The sequence below is a fragment of the Miniopterus schreibersii genome (assembly GCF_964146895.1).
Source record: "Miniopterus schreibersii genome assembly, chromosome: 17".
Taxonomy (NCBI): Eukaryota; Metazoa; Chordata; class Mammalia; order Chiroptera; family Miniopteridae; genus Miniopterus; species Miniopterus schreibersii.
The window spans coordinates 25,201,740-25,218,923 of record NC_138117.1 but is presented as its reverse complement, the minus strand read 5'-3'; the positions used below and the strand labels follow the sequence as shown (position 1 = coordinate 25,218,923).

At 39.1% G+C, this 17,184-nt stretch overlaps 1 protein-coding gene across 9 annotated transcripts in view; it reads right to left on the bottom strand.

Moving 5' to 3' along the window:
- Positions 1-17,184, bottom strand: part of LOC308547006 (uncharacterized protein C8orf34) — a gene marked incomplete at its 3' end in the record, with an annotated part of 238,655 nt that overhangs the window by 188,950 nt on the left and 32,521 nt on the right. For all 9 annotated transcript variants that reach the window (XM_081116587.1, XM_081116588.1, XM_081116582.1 and 6 more), the window contains exon 2: positions 2,557-2,704. In XM_081116587.1, coding sequence (XP_080972713.1) covers positions 2,557-2,698 — 142 coding nt within the window. In that variant the 5' untranslated portion in view covers positions 2,699-2,704. The remainder of the gene's footprint in view (positions 1-2,556; positions 2,705-17,184) is intronic.

Sequence of the window (17,184 nt, the reverse complement as noted above, 5' to 3'; positions counted from 1 at the left end):
CCTTACATACCAGACCAAATGCTTTGATCACTTGCATGACTTTCTCACAAAAGTCCTCAACTCTTTTGCAAAACTGTTCTTCCACCCTCCACTTTCACTGTGGCACAACCACAATTCTCAGTCAGTCCTTCCAACTGTTTTCTTTGCTCCCCTCCCAGTACTTCTGGGCACTGAAAAAATCACAGTCTTACAATGATTTCCACGATGAATTCGTCACGTCTTCATTTTCAAATAGGCCACAGAACTCCCTACAGTCTTTTATTCTCATTTTGCCAACTGTTTTTTCCTTTCCCTTGGTCACTTTTCACAACTGGCATCACTCCAATCTCCCCTATCCAATCCTCAACCTTCTTGTCCTCAGTAAACCAACCCACCTCTCAACAAACAGACAAAATTTTAGGTATCAGATATGGCCTCACACTGGTCTTCTCCCAGTCCATCTCCTACTCAATCTATTAATTTAGCCACAACTTCTTTCATTCCCATGGTTTTAATGATTTTGTGTATGATATGAATGCCTTATCTGTGACTCTGGCTTTGACCCATCACAAAAGTTTTAGACTCATACCTGCCTGCTGGAATTATCTACTAAGATGTCCCACAAGAAATTCAAATTCATCAATAGGAACTGGACTTATTATTGTCATTCATAAATTTAGTCCTGTGTTCCCATCTTACTTTACTAAACAAGCATTTATGCCATTACTCAAGTCAGTAGACTGGGAGTTATAAGACTCTCCTTCACCCTCTCTAAGCAATGCATCATTAAGTACTTGTGCCAGTCAGAATTTTAAGATGATCCCCATGATCTCTGTACCCTGATGTTAAACCTTGCATAATTCCTTCCCTTTGAGTGTAGACAGGATCTTTCACTTACTTCATACCAATAGAATATGGCAAAGATGATGGGATGTCAATGCTATGATTATGTTATGTTATGTTTTATGTTATGTTATGTTATGTTATGTTATGTTATGTTATGTTATGTTATGTTATGTTATGTTATGTTATGTTATGTTGTTATGTTATGTTATATAGGACTCCATCTTATTAAGCTTGAATGAGATAAATTCCCTTTCTAGTTTTTAAAGAAGTAAGCTGCCATAATGTGAGAGAGACATGTGGCAAAGAATTGCACGTAGCATCTAGGATTTGAGAGCAACCCGGGCTGAAATCCAGCAAGGAAACAGGGACCCCTAGTCATATAGCTACAAGGAAATTAATTCTGGCAATAACATAAATGAGTTTGGAAGCAGGTTCTTTCTTATTCCAGACTCCAGATGAGAAAGTAACCCAGCCAATATCTTGATTTCTAGACTTGTAAGATTAAACAAAGGGTTTAGTTAAACTTCTGACCCATGGAAACTGTGAGATACTAAATGTATGCTGATTAAAGCTGCAGTTTTATACCCTAGTGCCTCTCCTATTTATACTATAACATAAATACAGGCTCATATGAGCTTCATTGGGCTCACAGACGTTCATCTGTCCTGCCCTAACACGATGAATGCCTTCTTTGTGCCTACAAACCAGAGTCCATGCCTATATACCCAAGTTACTCAGCGCCTAAACCCAAGAAAGTGAGGCCAGGAAAAAACAAGATTTCCCTCTATCGTATGCCAAAAGGTCATATCCTAGTTTTCTGTATGATGCAGATAACTTCCATATAGATACCTTACACCAGAGATGTCTACATTCTTCAAGGAATCCCCTAAACCTCATGTGCTTTAGTGTTGTTTGGAGACATGGTCTCAAAAAGGTACCAATATGAGAATACAGCCAAAGAGACCAAAATCCTTGCAAGGGATCACTAGATCATGAAGAGGGCGAGAGAAGTGAGGGTGTCATTCCAGCAAAGCATTCGGAGGCCTGGCAGTCAGATTCCCATGGGAATCAGGCAAGGAATTGGCTACTGAAGAAACAGGCATGGGGGGCATCTGGTTTTGGAAGTAAATGCCAAACCAAGAGACCAGTGTGTAGAAGAAAAAAGGTCATCTTATAATCAAAGAGGGTGAGATAATATCCAATTATCTCACCAGTGCTTACTAGGAAGATGAGGCTATTGCCTCATGGTAAAGCTGGTTCCCCAATGTTCAGAGTAAATGAATCTTCCTAAGGTTGAACTTACTACACAGGTAAAATTGGGGCTGAGGGAAATAGAGAATAATCATTAGTTTGGGAAACAAGAAAGTAGAAATCTATTGTTTACCTCTCTACAGATGAGCTATAAGCATTTAATTCAAATTCTTCATAAAAAGAAAGAAGCTTAGAATAATTAACTTGAATTCACATGAAATTAAATCTTTTCATGAAAATTGAATCTTATTTCTATAAAATTTGATACAAATTCTAATATTTTGAAGCATAATACTTAACAATATTTTCAAATTTAAGAATGTTTTATGACAAATTTTGGCATAGGGGTGAAGTTACAGATTAATACATGGACCCCTAGGTCACCCCATCTAGACTTATCTTATTACAATCAGAAAGACTTTTGTAAATTTTTACATTAAATATATCAAAATTAACTATAAAATATATTGCTTCACTTACCCGATGTTTCACTTTCTGCCCAGAGGGCTGCAGATCCAGATAAAGTTCTCTGAAGCTGTCCACGGTGTCCTTGTTTGGACTGAAGATGGTCAATGAGAAATGGGATTGGCTGGTCAGGTGTCTCAGTTATTAATTTGGTCATTAATTCCTGAAGGCAGAATAGAAAACACATTTACATCTAATAATAACAGTGAACACTTATTTAGCACTTACTATTGCCAGGCACTGTTCTAACTGCTTTATGTACAACAACTAATTTAATCCTAATAGCAATCTTTTCAGGCAGGTACATGCTTTTGACCTCATTTTGAGGAAACTGAAGTGCAGAAAAGTAAGTGGTCTATATTACACAGCTAACACATGGCAACGCCAAGGTATAGACTTTTCATTTTTATTTTTACTATTCTACTTGGCCAAAGATATACTGGCAATTTAATCTAAACTCTAAAATTACGGTCTAAGAACTTGAAACTTCAGATTACCATTCTGAGAGATACCATTATATACTAAACTTGCTAAACCTTACCATATACCTTATATACCAATGGTATTTTTTCTTCTTAACCACATATAAATATTCAAAAAATGAAGAAAACTTAATTGGAATTAAATGAACAAGTAATAAGTCACAGAAACCAAAAAGTGTCTCAAACTGGACTCCAAACAATACAGAATTTCCTCTCTCCAAAAGCCCTGATGGGAATTTATTCTTTCTTCTTTTTTTAACCAGTTAAGCAAGGGAGACTCCTCTACCTGTCAAACAGACTGTTCCATTTTTTGATAGCTCTAATGATGTCTTAAATTGGGCAGAAATCTGACTAAGGGTAATATCTACACCTTTTTTTCCCTGTCAGGAACAGGAAAGAGCAAGCTCCAATGTGTGGTCAGTTAGAATCCCCAGGCTGTTCTCATATGAACAGCTGCTAAACCACATGGATGTGCTGTGTAATGGGTCTTCCATGCACCATTTTATATTCTTAACACTCACAGTTCATCTTGTGGGTTTTAGCCCATAATTTTAGTCTGTCAATTATCATTGTAAGTTCAGAATTTGTGAGAGGCAGTGGTTCTTGTGAGTAGGCCAATCAGATATCTGAGTGCTAACGAGACCAATACTAGAAATTTCCCATCCCATTGTTTTTGTTGGTTGCCTATTTCCTCTGCCTTGAGCGCTTTTCTCTCAGAGGTTGACTGACTTGTACTCATTCATCTCTAATGATACCTTCTTAGATACCAATCCTCATAAATCTTTATCACTTCCTTCTTTTATTTTCTTCACATCATGTAGCACTCTCCAGAATCAACTCATTTAAGATTTGCTCATCTGTTTGTGCTTGTCTCTACTCCTCTCTACTAGAGCGTTAAGAACAAGGACTGCCTGGTTTGATCTAAACTCTCTCCCTAGGGCCTGGAACTCTACTGCTCATAGGTGGTGTTGAATGAATGAATGAATGAATGAATGAATGAATGAATGAATGAATGTTTAGCTTACTGACCACAGGTAAGTGTTAGTTATTAAAGTGCCTTCCTGTCCTAATAAACAATATTTCTTTCTTTTTTTTTTTTTAAAAAAAATATCTTTATTGATTTCAGAGAGAGGAAGGGAGAGGGAGAGAGAGCTAGAAACATCAATGATGAGAGAGTCATTGATTGGCTGCCTCCTGCACGCCCCCAACTGGGGATCCAGCCCGCAACCCAGACATGTGCCCTGACCAGGAATCGAACCGAGATCTCCTAGATCCTAGGTGAATGCTCAACCGCTGAGCCACTCCCAGCAGGGCCTAATAAACAATATTTCAAGCAGAGACTTCTTAGCCCAGCAAAATATATCCTTCTGACCTCCTATACGAGAAACTGCTGTCATGATATCTCAGGGATATTAATTGACATTTATAATAGTCTAGGAACACAGAGATTCATATGAGTAGAGGCCAAATGGATTTTGTAGATGAGAAGATTCCAAAGTCATCTCAGAGACATGGATAAAACAATTCAAGGTATCGCAAAACTGTACAGACTTAAAATAGGATTGGAAGTAAAAGGAGCGAAGGAATTATATCACAAATATACCATGAAGCAAAATACCAGACAAATGTAATACTTTTAATATTCTAAAAACAAGTAAGCAAACAACCAGTTGACACAGGTCTTCTTTATTTCTGTTTTTAAAATACCAAATTTTTTATTTATTTTTATTTCTCATGTATTCTAAGGCCACAGATAACATTTATTTATTTATTTATTTATTTTCTCCCCATTGACCCCTTCTACCCCACCCCACCCCCTCCCCAGTCCCTTACCACACCATTGTCTGTGTCCTTGTGCTTTACATATATGCATATAAATTCTTTGGTTAATCTCTTCCCCCCCACCCCACCCACCCCACTCCACCCACCCCACTCCTTCCTTCTGAGATTCGTCAGTCTGATTCATGCTTCCATGTCATTGAATCTATTCTGTTCATCAGTTAAGTTCTTTAGATTCCACATATAAGTGAGATCATGGGTGTTCATCTTTCTCTGCCTGGCTTATTTTAATCAATTATTATTTTAGAGGTCATTCCTCTATTGTGGTAAAGCAATGGAGGGTTCAATTAAGCCCCAGTTATAGATCAGTGGAATGCAATTTAAAACATTTTGGATCTTGCTTCTGTAAAAGAGATGTGTTGTGTTCTATTTGTATTCATTGTACATTACAAAAGCTATGAAAAAATAGAAAAAAAGATAAATACAAGTACCGACTAGATTATTCTTGTCACGCAGAAGGCCTGGGCACTCAGAGCAACATCAGATCAGGTTAACAGCTTTAAAGCCACAGCAATTTCCATTCTGAAACTTCTGAAGACCTCATGCACTCTTTTTTTTTAAACTTTTCAAATTGGATGGAAAGTTTCTGTGGGTTTGTGTTTTTTTTTCTTTTAAAATAAACTGAAGCATTCTTACATTACCTTTAGGAGATGGCTTATACCATCATAATAAACAAAGTAATCACGTTAAATTTTTTAAATCATCATTCTAGTAACTAATTTTGGATATCTTTATATTCCACTAATGAATATATGAGATTTAAGAACGGATATATTCAGTCATAATCAAAATGAAAATAGTTAATGTTTGCAATAAGGTATGTTGGGCATCTTGGTTGGGCCAGAGTCTAATTTGTGATAACTGTTCACCCCTGAACTACATGGTTTTGAACTGCTTGGATCCACTTATATACAGAAATTTTTCAATACAGTAGCTAAGTTTGGGGGAATCAAAAGTTATATGGGGATTTCTGACTGGGGAGGGTGCCTATAACCCCCATGTCGCTCAAGGGTCAATTGTATTGTATTCGTAAGAGTAATTACCTTCCTCTCACTCAATCCATGTATCCACTGGCATTAGGACTTGAATGATTTTGAGGGTTTGAACCTGACAGAAGCCTCTTTCCTAAATATAAAACTTTCAATCCTGAGTTTTGCAAAGATGCTCCTGGCAATAAAAGGATCGATTGCGCCCGGACACACACACAAGGATTTCTACACGGAGACAGAACAAGGGGCTCACAGATTGAGATGAAAAGGAGTCATGCAGCTGGAATGTCAGGTTGAAGACGGAGACCACACTCCAGAAAGTTCCACAGCCTATCACTCACCGTGAGTAAGCAAGCCGGCGTCCAGGAGGGAGGCTGAGTGCTATTAGGGAACCGTCCTGAGCGCACGGCGGGAGCAGCGGCTCATATAACCATGAGTGTAACAGCTGTGATGGAAACTGTCCGGGCGCCAGGGCCTAACCCAGGTAGAGTCTTTGCACCTGGCCACCTGCTAGGTGGGCCACCTGGCCCCTGCGGAAGGGGCACCGCGCAGGCGCAGGCGCAGGCCCACACCCAGACCCAGATGTAAGCGCAGGTGCGCTGTTACCTTCCCCGGAAAGCTGAGACATTCTGGCACATTTTAAAACACGAGGAAAGGAAAGGATGGAGGAAAGATTTAGGTTCCATATGGGACCTTGACCAAGCTCCACTCTTGGTAAAAATGGCTCATAGTTTTCAGCAACAGCTATTAAAACTACTGTTCAAAGTTCTAAAAAATAGCTCTGATCAGCCCAGAGTTAGTGTTAATAAGCGTTTGAATAACATTATGAATAAAATTCTAAGTAACACTCATCCCACTGTATTAAGTGATGTGTTTCCCAGTGCAGGTCTCTGCAGGGTTCTTGAGGTCAGGAAACATGTCTTAGACATCTTTGTTTCCCAAGATCAAAGAACAGTTCTTGGCACATTTAATAAAAGAAAGAATGAATAAATGAATAAATTATGTCAATAGCATTACTAAAAACCTTCTGTAGCTGCATATTACCTGCAAAAACAAAAATATATATACTCCTATCTTGGCATTCAAAACTGTCTATAAACTGTTCCCAATCTGCAGTTTCATTTTTTATGATAATATGCTCTAGCTTTAGACTCTATAGATAGCAAAAGTGTCCTTGATGTATCTTTCACTTTCGTATCACATATTTATAGTAATCCCTCATGTCAAACAAGATTGATATGACCCCAAGTTTAAGGAGCTTACATAAGATAATAAACAAATAAATCAATAGATATAGATTCTAGAAACCTCTATAAAAGAAAAAGACAGTAACATAAGAGAGAAAAATGGGGGGGGGGGTATATATTACACAGGGTGATCAAGAAAGCCTCTCTGAGGAGGTGATATTTGAACTGAGACCTGAGGGTAATACTAGGACCAGACATTCAAAAAGCTGGCATTCCAGGAAGACAGGATAGTAAATATAAAGGCTCCTAGGCACTGAAGAGCTTGATACAGTCTAAAGAGCTGTTGAAATGCCAGTAGGGATGGAAGCGTGTGTGAGGTGAAGAGGTAGGCAGATGCTAGGCCTTGCAGAGGCCTGTCAGCTAAGGCACAGAGTCTGCATATTGCTTTAAATGGAGTGCGAAGCCAGTGAATACTGTTAAGGAAGTGAGTCATATTGATTTATCCTTCTAAAAGATGTTCTCTGACCACTATATAAAGGTTAAAAGAGAAAGCAGGAAGAGCTGTTCAAAGACTACTGAACTTTAGTGGTAGTGTCAGCGAGGGTGCAAAGCAGTGGCCTAACTTGATAGATTTTGAAAACAGATCTGACATTGGGAGGGAGTGGGTAAAGCAAACTAAGAATGAATCTCCTAGGTGTTAGGTTTGAATGAATGAGTTGATGTTAGTGCCACTCACCACGACACAAACAATGAACAAGAGGTAGTTTAGGGGTGGAAAACCAAAGAGTTCCAAATTGGGCACAATAAAAGGAGCTGTGAAGAAGCCAGATAGATGAGATATGACAGTGCTCATAGTAATTTTTAAATTAATAGTTTAATGCTTCCCTTGGAATATCAATGATTTTATTTATTTGTTCAGTTGCCCAGGTTCAGGCATGAAAGAGGTAAAAATGTATATATAGGCAGGGCTGAGGTTTTGCTAAGTGAGTGCAATGATCCGAGAGAGAGGCAAGGCACTTGAGAGTACATGCAAAGGAGCAATTATAATAACTGCTTATTGGCCCCAGAATTTAAGAGAGACAGGAAGCTGAGTGAGGACATCAAGGAGATAAAATGAATATGTGGTAGGATCAATGAACTGGATGTCCAGGTAGGGCCAGGAAAAAACTGGAGTTGGGATACTAGAGGCAGTGAGCTAGAAGCAAAGGAGGTGGTCAGAGAGAAGGTTGCTTGAAGTGAGACTATGGGGAGTCTGCAGTTATAGGTAATAGCAACCAGAGTGGCTGAGGCAGAAAACCAGGTAAAAATCATTGGTCGAGAGGAGTTCAGTAAAGACACCAAGATGATGAATGGCCATCTACAAGTATAGGGAAATTGTCAAGAAGGAATAGAGGTGTAGCGTTAGAGAGTGTGGCAATAATTAGCAATTAAAACTATTGAAGAATCTAGGTGAACCACCCAGGGGTCTGTAGAAAAAAAATACAAATGAGGGGCAGTGAGCCATATAATCTGAAGATACAGAGTTAAAAAGATATTTTAAAATAGCTCTTAAATCTAGCAAGTCTAAAACATTTAAGTACTAATCTTTCCTTTTATTAACAATATTTTCTCAGCTAGGAAAACTATACTATTACCATTAAAATCCAAACTTATAAAATATTACATGAATATTCAAATTTATATATTCATTTTCAAAGAAAAATTGTACCTAATATGCAGAACACCAAGTCAATTTACACAAAAGTTAACAGATAAAGCACTTAACACTAAATTTACATTAAACTAAAGTCGTGGCATTAGGCATAGACAGAAATGTTTAGGTAAGTTAAATTCAGCAGCACTCTGACATCATATACTCCCTATGGTTTATGAAAAGTGAAAGAGCATATTGGTACCCTCGGTATTGCTGGAAATACATTTCTAATTTATAGACAACTAATACCCCCTTCACAGAAGGTATGTGCTGAACTGTTTATATATGCTTTATATAAGGTTGAGTAGAGTTATATATATGTTTTGATAAAAACAGACCTCATGTGCTTAAGACTAAAATCCCTTGATGAACAATAAGCATCAATCAGTTTCAACAAACCCTCACTGAGTCTGACTGAGCGCAGTGCAGCTGGTAAACCAAGAGGTGATTTAGAAAGATTCATAGTCATTCAGTAAAATCCATTTTCTGATGAAGCAATGAAAACTGCCAGCTGTTTCCAAGACCGTTTCACATATGAAATATGCTGTGTATGCTTATATATTTTTATTTAACCAAAAACATTTTTTCAACACTAAATTCAGACCACAGATACTATTTGGAAGCCATGTGGTTCTGTACCATTTGTGCAACAAGTTAAGTACATGTTGGTTTCTTGTATAATAAAGTGGAATGATCTTACACACCTACACATTGACTAGCCCTTCCCTCACATCCCAAAGTCCCATTAAAATAACCGAAAAGATATTATTTATAGAATGAAAACGTAATAGCAAGAGATAACAAAAAAGGGTGCCATCACTTGACTAGAGATTTGAGAAACTCTAGAAGCATGAAAAATGAAGCAGGTGGGATAAGACTACGGTTACATCAAAGCATGGGAGACACTATAGCCCAAGACAATAGAAGTAAGTTATATTCTTTCCAAGAGAGCCAGAGAGAATATTCAAGCTAAAGCGCAAAACCAGAGGCTCTTGTCCCATGCCACCTGTCTGAGAAAGTCTCCAGGAATAAGGTTGGACTCCAAGAACTGAGCCGAGCTGGAGGTAACACTGGACTCCGCATCTCAGGGAAGTGAGGACAGATGCCCGGGAGTGGACCTAGGAAAGCGCTCTACCCCCAGCGCAGGGCCCTCCTTGTTAGGCACTGTGACATCCCACTGATGTGTCCTCGAGGAAGCCTGATTGCTAAACTCTCTAAGCCGTCACCCAGCCTTCCTAGGCAAGGACAAGGTCAAATGGGGAATCTATTCAAGTACAGAGAAACCGGTACAAGCTTCTATAACAATCAACCTCATCTTTCATTCATATATATGAATCAACAACCAGAAATCACCAGAAATTTCAGGAAAAAATTGTACAAGTGTATAAACAAAGAGAACAACTGAGCCAAGAAGAAACAGAGCTATTTCAGGAAACCACTGGAAAGAATGTTGCATTTACAAAACAGGAGCTTGCTGCCATGAAATATGAGAAATCTGAAGTAAATATGGAATTCGTGAGGATTAAAACAGGATTGCTAAAGTCAAAATATAAATAGAAAGACCCAATAAATGTGAGGCAATGTTAGTGATCTAAAAACAAAAGTTGAGTAAATCTAATGACAAAAGAAACAAAAATACAAAAAAAGGGGAAATACAAACTAAGAGGCATGGAAGTGAGATATGGAAGGCCCAACATCCTTTGAAGAAGCATTTCAGAAGAATACGGTGAAAATGCAGATAAGAAAATTTAAAAAAATAAAAATAAAAACTCCCTAGGCTGAACAGACACCCAAAGCATCAGACCGAAAGAGCTCAGAATAATGAAAAGACCCATAACTAAAAAGATCCTGTTGAACGTAATGAGTTGCAGACAAAAACAAAATAATAAAAGATTTCAGAGGGGGAAAATACTGCCTATAAAGTAAAGAGATATTAAACTGACTGATATTTAACTTTTCAAGAGTTAAACAATGTTTTTGTTAAAAAAAACAAAAACAAAAGGGCAATGCCTTTAACATCCTCAACTGGGGTGAGTGAGGGAAACGACCATAAAATTCTATGAATGTGTCAGGTTATAAATCAAATGTGTGGGTAAAAAAAAAAAAATCACAATATTTTCAGACATGAAATTCAGAGAATTTATCTCTCACACTGCACACGAAAAAAAAAAGTTTAAGAAGAGATACTCTATAAAGATAAAAAAGGAATCTAAGAAAAAATATTATTTGAATATAAAAGCCAGAAGCACCCAGGTGTAGAGAAATGGGAAATTCTAGAAAGAAAAAAAATTTTTCAACATAGAATTAGACCTTAGGTAAGATCTTCAGGTGATAATATTTCAATAAAGGTGAATAACTTTTCCATTTATATGGGTTCAGTCACTCTACGTGGTTCTGCAGCCACAAGACAGAGGCAGTGTCTCCACACCTCATGTTTCAGCCTCGACAACATCCTATAACTGAGCAGCACCTGGCCTCCTGCCCCAGTTTGACCTTTCTTTCCCTGAGCCACCCACACCACAACTCCATCAGACAGCCCTGTGAGCTCCACTCCACCCAAGAAAGCAGTCCTCTGAGACACTGTGACTACGGATCATGGGGAGAGCAGTACTGCCCAAGAAGCTCCTGACCCAGAGTGAGCAGATGACCCTCCTTCATCCACAAGGTCCCCAGGAGGATCCATCACACCACAGAACTCTCCCAACTGATTGTCATCAACAGAAACACAAGCCTCCCACCTTATCACCTGGGCTGTCATGCCCATAGTCTTGGGTTTATTCACAAATATAATCTATCTTCAACCCCTCTTTATGATTCCAGATCCTTCCTCTGTATTTTATGATAGTACAGAATGAAGAAAGATGAAAATCATGTTTAAATTTACTAAAACTGAAGCTACCAGTGGACCAGCAGATCAAACTGTCCCTATTCTCTCCCATGTGTTTCCTTTCTGTTTCCACGCAGGCTTCCAGCCCCATGGATGAGTTCCCAGTACCAATTATCTGCTTTACATTTCAGGGCCACACTCCCCTCCTCCTCACTCTCAACTATCCACCCTGTAAATAAAAATACTTCCTGTAAATAGTTGTTTATGCCTTTTATTTGGCAACATGGTCTTTATGTTCCTCTACCTTTGATTCCTTCCTCCAATAGCAAATTTTTGTGCCCTTTTGGATATTTTTCATGGCCAAAGTAGTCAGAAAAAGTCAGGAAATATAAAAGTTGGGATCCAACAATAATAGTTTCACTGTAGCAGAAAAATAGGAGAGAGTTTCTTTTACCTGCTTTGCTATTTTTTAAAGTTGATTTGCCTTTATTTTAGTTCCTCATGGAATTATGGGAAAAAGTGAGATTGGAAACAAAAAGCAAATGTTTGTTTTCTTGTGAGTTAGTTCTCAGTGTCTGGCACAGGTGACTACAGATTGGAATACTGTCATAGGTAAGAGACCCTCCCTGGACAAAACCTTAGATGACACATGAACCATAATCTATCACACAACAAGAAGCCCAGCTATGTGTTCTGTCAGTGTACCAGTTCTCGTGCTGAGTCTATGAGAACTGCCCTAATGGCCCACACGTTGGAGTTTACAATATCTTAGGCCAAGCTAGGTAACAGACTTGTAATATTTTATTTTAGAACCTGGGCAAGCACAGAGAGCCCAGGATAAACCAAATTCTTTGGTTCAACGTAGCCCCAAGCTCTGGGGATTCAAATATCCTGAGAGACCTAGAATTTCTTTGCTCTCTATGAAGGTCCAGTGTAGGACGCTCATGCCAAAATAAGTCAAATCTAAGCTAACACTGACGTCAGGCTCCAACTAACAGATGGTCATCAAAGCACCTTACGAATGTACGGAATCACAAGCCAAATGGACTCCCTCACGTGTAGTAACTGGGGCTTCCAAAAGGCGGGGAAGTAAAGCACAGGTTAAGAGGAGAGCAACCAATGGCAATGAGCATGTCAACAAGGGATGGAGCAGGCCCTGAGGGCCACAGGAATCACTGCCGGTCTGCAGGAACTCCTGCCTCCAGATGTCCTCCCCCAGGGCGTACTGCCCACCAAGGAAGAGAAGTCATGCCCACTACTGCAAAGATATCATCACAAAGCTCCTTGTTGATGTTTGCTCCAGGTGGAGTCAGGGTCTTTAGGAAGTAACTTGGCACTTGGAAGCACTGAAACTCTGGTAACCACAGGAAACCTCATCAAGGGATTTCCAGTGCCCGGTGCTGCTCACTGACTGGGGAGGGGACACGGGGTTGGAACGGTGGTGAAGATTTTGTTTGCAACCCTCATTCATTGGTCATTGGTTTCAAATAAAATAGACTTATTGGTATGGATTTAGTTCTAAAATATCCACTGCAATTAGGATTAATACTGACTCAAGAATATATTCTAATAAATACAGTTTCATCCTGAAAAATATACTAAAGGTAGGACTTGGCTGTATAATTTGTGGGATCCAGTACAAAATGAAAATGTGGGGCACCTTGTTCAAAAAGTATTAAGAATTTCAAGACAGCAAGAGCAGAGCATTAAATCCAGTATGGGGACCTCCGAGCGTGGGGGCCTGCGTGATGGCCCAGGTCATACACCATGAAACCAGCCCCGGCTAAGAGAGCGTTAAGAGTTGCTGAGTCAGATGCTGCTGTGCCGTAAACTGCTTTTTCAGTAAATTTCCCTAATGCTAAAACTGCCTATTTGGCAAAATAATGCACATATAGCATGGATAGCTCAAGAGTACTTGAAACTTTTTCAAAGTGCTATAAAATCATTTCTTTGATCGGGATTATATAAGCAAATGCTTCTGTGCCAACACAATTCCATTCTGTGATAAAACTACTGGATTTTAAAATATGACTCCAGTATACTGTATTTTGCTCCTGACAATTGATTACATATTCCCTTCAGGTTTATGCTAATTGACCTGTGAGTATATATTTAACATAAATGGGATAGTGTTCACAGATATTAATCCCTGGTTCAACTGCAAGTGAATTCTAATTAGCTTTGTTTAAGGATACCTAGCTGACTTTTAAATTAAGTAAGAGGCCCTGAAGATTTCTAATAGTCAAGGTGGTCACAGAAAAGCCACAAGTTATATGTTAGTATCTTTGTATTCCTATAATCTATGTTTCAAGGGCTGCAAATTGCTTTACCTGTGGTACACGTATTTTGCTTTTCTTTAGAAATATGTTACACATAAAAGAATAAAAACAGTCTAAAAGAAACCAGTAAAAAGAAAACATTCAGTGACAGTACAGGGCAAAAGGAAAGTTCCTTAACTAGTGCAGCACAATTTAGTGATGCATTTCAAAGTTAAAATGAGCATCCCAATCTAGCAATTCAAAACGACAAATGTACAAGGATATTTACTGAGCACTATTTAAAATAAAGATGGTAAATAACCTAAAACTCTATTGATAATATTTTAGCTAAAGAAATTATTATACACCATATTTTGGAATATCTTCAAAAGTATTAGAGAATAAAGCAGCTTATATATACTCATAGGGATCTTTCTCCAAGTTAAATGGCTAAATGAAAACACTCAAACAGAGAGTCAGTTTATGATTTTTGAGATATTGATCCAGTAAACTGGAAGCTGGGAGACTAATTAGGATGGCATTTAGGAATAGATGAGGGCTGAAACGAGAATGGAGAAATATCTGGGAGGCTAGGAAGAAGGAGACGACCTCAACGTAAAAGCACTGAAGGGAAATAGGTGAGAGGATCAGAGTGATATTCTAAGATCCATAGAACTGGAGAAGACCAGCAAAATGATCTGGGCAAACTTCTCACTCTGCAGGTGAGGGAACTAAAGGCCACAGAGATGAGCTGACCCGTCTGAGCTTACAAAGCCATCAGGAGTTGTGCTGTACACTGTACAAGGTGGAAGGCATCATCAACTTATTGCAAAATTATTAATGATCAATGAATTCATCACTAACACTCTAGGAAATATTATCCATTTGGAAACCTTCAGTAAACAAACACTGAGCCTTTTATTTTTTTCTTTTACCACATGCCAAACTGCAGGTTAGGGCCTGAGAGAGGGGCATGTCTCCTACTGTTTGGGGGCAGAGATTAAGACAAAAATATGTTCCCAAAGTTACCATTTAGTGTGAAAATTGCTAAACTTCTAGAAGTACAGCCTCCAGACAAACAGATATAGAAGAAAGTATATGGTTTTATTATATGTAAAGTACCATTAGGAGTACCGGCATGCTTCCTGTTTCCCTGCTTCAGGACCTGCAGGTTGCCTTATCACTGAACCCCTTGGACAGATTATGGATGTTTGGATTCTCCCCTGCATCAGACCCCAGCATTGGCACTGGAAGCTGACTGGTGTCCTACTTGGAAGAGGAGATTTCCTGACCCCCTCTCCCACCTCCCTTGACTGCTACTATACAGTTGTTCTAATAATATAGTTCTAACACAATAGTTGCCCCGTGTAAGCTCCTGAACCATAAGGATCTGGGCTCATACACATTTCTAAATTTCTCATAGTACATATTGCTGACTTGTAGTAATTAGGTCAGGAGGTTAATTTTTATGTTAGTTGTTTGTTTGACATGGTGAGTCAAACCTAAGAAGTATAAAACAGAACATGTCTTAGCATCAAGGAGCTCACAGTTAGTATTTGACCAGTGATTCTTACTAGGAACAGGAGGCCCCATTCCAGAGGTTCGGAATTTTGGATTATTATTATTATTTTAATCCTCACACGAGCATATTTTTCCACTGCTTTTCAGAGAAAATGAAGGGGGGCACATCGATTGGTTTCCTCCCGCACACACCCTGACCGGGCCGGGGATCTAGCTAGCAACAGAGGTACGTGGCCTTGGTCAGAATCAAACCCAGGACACTTGATTGCAGCTCCGCCGCGTGCATGCGTGGGTACATGCGTGGGCAGCTGAATTCAGAGAAGGGTAAAAATAAAGAGTATATTTTTCTACCTTCCTCCAGTACAGCTATATGTCCAGGGAAAACCCCATGCTATCTTTTTCGTTTGTGTCCCCTCAGAGTGTGACAATGTTAATCCCTGGGCACCTAAAAGTTGCTCACTACGTATTTGCACACTGATAGCAAAAACTCCCTTTGTACCTTTTCCCACATATTTGCCATTTAGGGACATCCTCTTACTGGAAATGATATAAAGGAATTCAAATTATTGCTGATTTTTTTGTTGTTGTTAAATTCTCCCTAAAGCTGCTAAAATAAGTTGTTTCATGTCCTACCCCTAGAAAAAGCAGAATTTAAGCTACAAAATTTAACAGTATCTTCACATCACTAACACTCTACCTCGTATGATTCATTCAATTACAGCGATACCTACTGCATTTCTAAAGAAGCTGACTTTCTAACAGTTAATATGTACTGTAGCATGGCTTTTTCTCAGAGATAAAATTCAAGAAATAAAATCTTGAGCACACCATTAAATGAAGGGTGCCATAACTACTAGTGGCCACTAGATGGCAACAGCAGAAATGTCATTACTTTGAGTTGTTTTTAAAAGATATCTTTATTAAATCAATAAAGGAGAGGAGAGGGAGAGATAGAAACATCAATGATGAGAGAGTCACTGATCGGCTGCCTCCTGCACGCCCCCTACTGGGGATGGAGCCCGCAACCCGGGCATGTGCCCTGACCGGGAATCGCACCCTGATCGCCTGGATTCTAGGTCGACGCTCAACTGCTGAGCCACGCCCCGCTGGGCTTGAGTATTAAATTATTGAGATCACAGCCTTCACTTGAAATAAGAAATTATGAGCTTACTGTAAAGCATATGAGCCCAAAACAAAACGAAATTCATCATTAAAATGGTAGGAAATGTTATAAATTTTGAAACAAAATTGCTTTGTACACTACTTGGCACTTTAAAATCAGGCACTATTTGCCAATGGACGTGTTTCCTCTCTTAGAGATAGCATGCCTACCCACCCAATGTCACTCTTCATGGCGTTATCCTTGAATCCTCCCTCACTCTCGCCCCCACAGGTAGTCAAATACTAAGTCCGACTGCGGGTTCTTCATAACTATCTTGAATCCTGTCAGTTCTCTCCAATCCGATGTCACTCGCTTGTCCTACCCACCATCTCTCCCCTAGGTCACTGTCATGCTCTCCTAACAGGTATCGCTACCTTCAGCCTTGCTCCCCCCAATCCATTTTCAAAGTGAAGCAAGGGTATATCTGTAATGCTCTCATCTAATTACTTCCCTCACCTATTCAAAGCCCTTCAATGGCATCTTTCACCTTCAGAATCAAGCACACACTCCTAGAGACGCTTATATAGACCTGCAGGAACTGATTGCTGCTGGATTCCCTAATTTCATCTCTTGCTAATTCTCTCTTCTCAATCTCGACACTGAAATAACTTGTTCCCTTTGGTAAATCTTCTTTGAAAGGTTGTCCTTCCTCTATTATTTGCCATTATGTTCATTTTCTTCCCCT